This window comes from Myodes glareolus, chromosome 3, assembly GCF_982192425.1.
Source record: "Myodes glareolus chromosome 3, mMyoGla1.1, whole genome shotgun sequence".
NCBI lineage: Eukaryota > Metazoa > Chordata > Mammalia > Rodentia > Cricetidae > Myodes > Myodes glareolus.
The window spans coordinates 10485603-10493146 of record NC_142028.1 but is presented as its reverse complement, the minus strand read 5'-3'; the positions used below and the strand labels follow the sequence as shown (position 1 = coordinate 10493146).

The window sequence follows — 7544 nt, the reverse complement described above, 5'->3', positions numbered from 1 at the left end:
CCATTTCCTTCTGATTTTATTCTTGAATATACTGAGAGACGAAAGATGTGATTAAGTTCAGATAAGCTTTTTAAAGATAAGGGGAAACATTTATCATCTCCAGAGTTACCTCATTCTCAGACTTAATACAAGTTGCCATTTCCAAAGACAAGGGTTTGTGAACTGGAGTTCAGGGTCCCATGGACAGAGTATATGCATGTTAAAGAAGCCACAAAATTGTTGGAATTCCCTGGATGTGGACAGTCGGAATAGTGTAGAACCAGACCCAAATTGTCTTTACCTCTCATATTGATCATACGTTATCTTATATCCATGCATCTATCATATGAAGCCTTTGGGGATGTATTGACTTAACAGGATGCTATCCTCCACTCACCCAAACACTAAGGATGCCATCAGATAGCGTCTGAGCCTAGAGCAGAGAATTCCCTGCTTTGCTGTCACCAATCTACTGCATATTCCCACAGATACATTTGAGAAGTGCCTTTTATGTGACTTCCTTCCTTCTATAACTACAAACATCATTAACTGCCACCATGTTGGAACCTGATACTTGGATGACTTGAGCTGGTGTTCCCATTATGGTGGCTCATGCCTGATACTAGAATAAAGCCTGTTATTCCCTTTAAGGTGAGGGCTGTGTTTTAGGTTGACAAGATAGTTGCTATCTTTTTATTCAGAGAAAATTAATGAGTTTATTAAGTACTTAGTACAGTATTGGTCTGATGTGTTATAGAAATTGTTCATACCAAATGTTCTTGTGCAAAATGCATGTAATCCAACTCCAAGTGACTTCTCTTCAGACTTGACACACCTGAAAAGTTCACACACACATGAATAAAAGGACAGCATGCAAACTCTAGCTGTCCTAGCATCCTCCCAATGACAACAGTAGCTCATGATCCCAATGGTTAAGCTTTCCATCCTGAAGTAATAATACAGATCTACTTATGAATATGAGGAAGGAGAATATGAGTTCTGAAAGCTGTCCTATGATCTCCACACATCTAAAGCATGGTAGAGTCCATTAAATGCTTAGACACGGATTGCTAACCTAGACGGAGAAATCCTTGATTACCATGGTGACCTCCGAGCTGTACTATCATAATAACCTAAACCTTTGAAAACACAAATCAAATAAATCTTTTGTTAAGTTGTTTGCCAAGTATTTTGTCATGTTGATAAAAAAGCTAATATGTTATATAAAATTCAAAATACATAAAAGGCAGATAAACAGAGAAAGAATCTATCATGCATTAAGAAAATGCTTATGTTCCATAGAGATAACAACTTTAGATGTTTGTCTTTCCTTGTGCCACCTACAGAAATAGACATAAGATGGTTTTGAGAATTACATACAAAGGGGAAGCTTGTGAAAAAGTCATGATAAAATCTGAAAAATATTAGATTTTTTAAGGAAGGAATTAAAGATAAGCCCCTTTAAAATTTGCTGTTTCCCCGCCAAATACACCCTTGATTAAGAAAAGTTTAACAAGTTTTGTTGAGATTTCATTTTGGAAGTGATTCCATGAAAGAGTTCAAGAAAACATAACAGACTAGAAGAAGAAGAACAGCATGCAAACAGTGGTAGTACTGTATCATCAATCATTTACATTGCAACCATCACATTCAGCAAGAAAGAGCAAAGAAATATGAGAATAATAATTTGAATAGACCTTATTTCTATTACAACAAGAAATGGCACATTAGGTTATAAGATAGTTCAGTGGGCAAACTTGCTTGCCAACAAGCTAGACAAAATTAGTTCAATACATGGAACCCACATGGTAGCAAGAGAACCAACTCCTGCAAGATGTCCTCTCATTTCAACATGCAAACACACGTGTGAATGAACAATCACACACATGCACATAGAGAGACATCAAATGTTTTTAAAAATCACACATTAAAACATCAATAAGCCACATTTTTTATACCCAGTTATAGAGTCAACTTCGTAGAGTAAGGACAATTGAGAAAGACAGTGAAGCATAAAAATTGGAACAGGCATGTAGTAAACATAAGAGCATCTCTATAGAGTGCTTGGAGATTTTAATGGGAGTGTATAACTGCTTACATGACTTTAATCTTTGACTATCCTGCTCTATGAGGAAAACTTCTCCTTATGAAATGAGCATGCTTCTCTAAAATACAGCCACCTGGAGTAGTGAGGAGAAAGGAGGCACTGTGTAGCCACATCAGCTGAACCAGTCTAGCACGTGATGGAGAGACAGATGACACAGCCAGTTTTCCACAGTTGTAAGAACTAGCAATACCCAATATCCTTATCTGTCTGTAAACCTATGAACAAGGCATATACCCTATCTCCATTGTGTGGATATAAGAATATAACATCTTACCACAGAAAGCTAATATATAAGGCCATATATCTAGCCTATTCCAGTGAGTGGCTATGATGGGTAGAAGCAGAGGAAAGGAAGAACCAATGGGAGGGAAAGGAAAAACCAAGGGTGGAAAGAAGGAAAGGAAAGGGGCATAGAGAAGAGAGAGAGGAGAGGAGAGGAGAGGAGAGGAGAGGAGAGGAGAGGAGAGGAGAGGAGAGGAGAGGAGAGAGAGGAGGAGGGAAGTGAAGAAGGAAAGAACAAAGGGATTTAGGAAAGGAGGAGAGGTGATGGGGTGGAAAGGGAATGTAGGATAGGTAACAGAAAAGAGCACAGGGAAGGGAAGGAAGGAGTGAGAAGCTTGGTCCATTCTAAAAGGGTAAAATGTTATGAATCACACATAATAGTTAACTTTGCTTCTAAATTCCATTTGTATCACTCCAATTGTTAGTGCATGTGAAGTTTGTTAGACTAGAAATAGCAACTGATAAATATTAAAAACTTTGAAACATGACTCTGCTATTCCTCACTTTATTTAAAAAATTGAGTATCAATTATGGCATTAATGTATCTCATGTACCTCCTTGTTAGAGAGTACATAATACCGCATTTATGGTTTTTGTTAAAGGAAGGTTAAGTTCAGGATGATATTTCCATAGAGGATTTCAAAACCTGACAACCGAGTTAGCCAAGTCATAGAAAATGAGTGTTCAACAAATACTCTCTGCCTGCCAATACAAGACATCCATTCAAGTAGGCTTAAGGCATAAAGGGAGAAAATAGAAAAGAGAAGAGGAGGAATTCCAGCAAACTTTAAAATACTGTTAAATATAGTAACGCTCAGTATAAGAGTCTTGATAAAGGTATCTCAGAGCATTGAGCTTCTAAGAACCATGACTGCAAGGGTCTTTCTTGGGAAATGGAATTTTAATAAGTGATCAAAAATTCTAAATGGCATTGATGGGTACTCAGAGTGTAAAGGTGTTTTCCACAGAGGCTAAATGACCCAAGTTTAATCCCAAGAACCCAGGAACATATGTAGAAAAATAAAATTAAAAAATCCTAATGCAGAGGCATGCATCTGGAATCCCAGCATTTCCATAGTGAAATAGGAGAAAACAAAATTCCTTGGGAGCTTGAGAGTCAGGTAGGCTAGAGTATACCACTAGCACAGCAGCAGAAATAGTAAGGGAGACCTTGCCTCAAAGACAAGAATAACGGGAAGAGCTGATTACCCAGCGTTGTCTTCTGACCTCCGTGTGCTCTTAATGGCACCCATGTGCCCCCCGATACACACACAACATACACTCACATATGCACACACTACTAAAAAGGAAAGAGAGAAGGCTAAATGAAAGAGTTCCTTATTACCTCAGAAAAACCATATACCCATGTATGACTGCTAGCGCATAGATGAAACTGCCAATTGATGCCAATATTAAAAAGTATTGCAGCTTTATAGTACAGTCAGGGCCTTTGTTGCACAGCCCAAGGACTGCAGATGAGCTTCCTGAAGACTGAACGCAGCTGCAGTTATGAAACACCTGTGAAAAAATATATTATTTAAAGAAGAAAAATATTGGGCATAAAGCTTCAATGTTTCTTACAAGGCTATTTCGATCCAAATGTAGAGTCTCAGGACCAATGATAAATCTTAGAGGACGTGCACTCATCTAGAAAGAACAAGGACCAAGTTGGAGCACAAACACCCTTAAATAAAAAAATAAGAAGTAAAATAGAGGTTTCTTTCCATTTCTATTAACCACAACCACTGCTTTTTTGGTTCTGGTATCTCAGAATTCTATCATAAAATACAAAGAGATATACTTAATAAGTTGCTATGGTTTTCTAAATATGTGGAATTTACAAAGAATCAATTATCCTGAAAGAACACTTTATTTTTTTATATTTATTTTCTTGCTTGTTTGTTTATTTTCTTGTAGGTGTTTTTACATATGTGTGTATATGTACCTGTCTATGTCTGAATATGTATGTACCATGGCAAACATGTAGAAGGCATGGGTTAAGCTGTGGGAGTTAGTTCTCTTTTCTCCTGCAGGACTCCAGGATGTAGTTCTAATGGTAACACTTGGTGACAAATGCCTTTACCCACTGAGTCAACATTCTAGCCTGAACATAATCTTTAAAAAAGTAATAAATACTGCTTTGTTTTGGTTTGACGCTAGTATCAAGTCTTTCAGAGTGCTGATGGAATTACTATCAAATTGCATGCTTACTAATAAAGTCATCTCCCCAAGAAAAAGAGTTTGAAGTTTATTTCAACAAAAAGTCAATTCTTTTTAAATTGTTGTATTTCTTTTTGCTGTTCTGTTTTGTTTGTTTGTTTGTTTTCAGGTGATTTTTATTATTACATTATAAATAATAGGAATCAAAATTTCCACTTCCTCCCCTTCTCCCACTTCCCTCTGCTCCCCCACTCACCCTCCAGTCCTAAGACAGGACAGAGTACCCTGCAATGTGGGAAGTTCAAGGCCCTCTCCCTCCTCCATCCAGGCTCAGGAAGATATGCATCCAAATAGACTAGGATCCCAAAAAGTCAGTACATACAGTAGAGACAAATCCCAGTGCCATTATCATTGGCTTCTCAGTCAGCCCCAATTATTAGCCACATTCAGAGGGTCCAGTTTGATTCATGTTCGTTCAGTCCCAGTCCAGCTGGCTTTGGTGAGCTCCCATTAGTTCAGGCACACTGTTCCTCAGGATCCAGCAATACCACTCTTTGGAATATACCCAAGAGATGCCCAATCATACTACAAAAGCATATATTAAATTATGTTCATAGTAGCATTATTTGTAATAGCCAGAACCTGGAAACAACCTAGATGCCCCTCAATGGAAGAATGGATAAAGAAAGTATGGCACATATACACATTAGAGTACTACTCGGCAGTAAAAAACAATTACATCTTGAATTTTGCATGCAAATGGATGGAAGTAGAAAACACTATCCTGAGTGAGATAACCCAGACCCAAAAAAATGAATATGGTATGTACTCACCTGTTAGTGGATTCTAGTCATAAACAAAGGACATTGAGTCTATAGTTCGTGATCCTAGAGAACCTAAGTAATTGTTGTATTTCTTAATCTGATTAAAAATCAAAATTTATATTTCATTTTGATTAACAGCCAACTCTAAATATTAAAACATGTTTAAGGCAAGGAAAAATGCTTAACTTTCTGCTAAGCTGTAATGATGTGGGGCTGTGGAGACGGCACAGCCTGTAAAGTCCTATACAGGCATGAGGACCTGAGTTCACATTCCCAGCATACAGGTGAAAGATGCATGTGTAGAGAAAGTGCTCACAACACTGGTGCTCTAAAGGAGGGAACAGGTGACTCCCTGGGGCTCATTTTGAAGCAGCCTAACAGAATCAGCAAATTCCAGGCCAGCGAGATCCTGTCTCAAAAGCACAAAGTGGATGGGACCTGAAAGTCTACAGCAGAGGTTGCCTTCTGACCTCCATGTGCACATGCACCTGCGCCACACACACACACACACACACACACACACACACACACACACACACACACCTTCAATAAATACATGGGTGAAAGAAGCTCATAATATGGAAAGATAAGTTTTCTGCCTGCCTCAACTGCAAAACTGACTTAAGACTGGCATGGGCTTCATGAGACCCTATTACAAAAAGGACAGACTGTCCAGTGTATTTTAAAGTTTTAATGTTTATGTTTGTTTATGTGTGTGCTTCTGTATCTGTGTCAGACTGAGTGTCAGATTGCCTGGCGCTGGAGCTGTGAGCTGTCCCTCTGGTTGCTGGGGACCAAACAGAGTGCTGAAAGAACAGCAAGTGCTCTTACTGCTAAGCTCGCTCTACCACTCATCCAGAGTATTTTAACACCAATCATTTGAACAATTGTCTCAATTGCTTTTTAAAATGACAAAATAATTCTCAGGCTCTGTCAAGGTTTTATGTATTATCTGAGAATTGTAAGATCTGGCATAAATATTTCAAAGAAATATACTTATTCAAAAATTTATTAATCTATTTTAAGCAAGGACTAATTTTTGCTTTTCAGAAGATGTAACCTTAGATCATAGCACATATTGATGCAGCACACAAAACATCGGCCCAGAACACTGAAAGCATGTTTACCATGTTGATTCCTGTTCCAACAGACTTCTCGCAGCCTGCAAGGCAGGCTGACATGTATGATAGGCCATTGTCTCCACACACTGGATCCCATGTTTTAGTTAAGCAGTTACACCTTGTGTTGCAGTCAGCAAGCACCTTATGATCCTCATACAAAGGCTGCTGAATTCTGAAATGATGTAAAATGATGTTAGGGATACTGAAAAGTTACTCAAGCACTTTATATTCTTCTCTTCTCTCTTCGTCTCAGCAAGTACACACAAACACGGGGGAGAGGAGAGGGAGAGAGATTTCATCTTCTTCCCAAAATAGAAACAGAAATCCAAATATCAATGTATGGTCTCTGTTCTATATTTTTGACACAAGTTACCTGCTCCATTAGTCACATAACTGCTTTTCAATTACTTCAGAAACAAACATTAAGTGCCTACCACAAGGAAAAATACTCTGACTGTTTTTCAATTACCTCAGAAACAAACATTAAGTGTCTACCATAAAGAAAAATACTCTGATGTTAGAACTAAAAATGAAAATAGTTTATCACTTGTTGCTCTATATGATTGGAAATAGTGAAAGAGAGCTGGCCTCAAAAATCTGTAATTTACATTTATAAGATAGACGCTGCATTTAACCTACAAAACAGAGGGGCTTAAGTAGCCAGACATGCTCTTTTGAGATATAGTGTCCAGAAATTACAATGAGATTAAAAGTGGATACTGAGGGAGTCTAGGGACTAAATCTAAATCTTGTCACTCAAATAGTATAGACTGGAGATAGAGTCAGTACAGATAATTCTACTTTGCTATTGTTGAAGTCATTTTCTGTAAGCTCATTAATCTCCCTGTTTCTATTGTTCATATCTACAAAGTGAACAGAATAATCTTAAAAAGAGAGCCAAAGCCGTAACTACATATATATTATATATAATTACTTATGGTTTTATGCTTGAAATTACTCAAATCTTACAATTCTTAGAATTTAGAAAGAAAATTTATTTTTAATCTCTTTCTCTCTCTCTCTGTGTGTGTGTGTGTGTGTGTGTGAAGTTCTTCTGTATATCTGTTGTTT

At 37.7% G+C, this 7544-nt stretch overlaps 1 protein-coding gene across 5 annotated transcripts in view; it reads right to left on the bottom strand.

Moving 5' to 3' along the window:
- LOC125399188 (solute carrier organic anion transporter family member 1A5-like) overlaps positions 1–7544 on the bottom strand; it is a 70456-nt gene that overhangs the window by 4254 nt on the left and 58658 nt on the right. For all 5 annotated transcript variants that reach the window (XM_087903980.1, XM_087903981.1, XM_087903982.1 and 2 more), the window contains 3 exons: positions 6480–6645; positions 3714–3886; positions 750–814 (listed from right to left, as the gene is read on the bottom strand). In XM_087903980.1, the coding sequence (XP_087760106.1) occupies positions 750–814; positions 3714–3886; positions 6480–6645 (404 nt within the window). The remainder of the gene's footprint in view (positions 1–749; positions 815–3713; positions 3887–6479; positions 6646–7544) is intronic.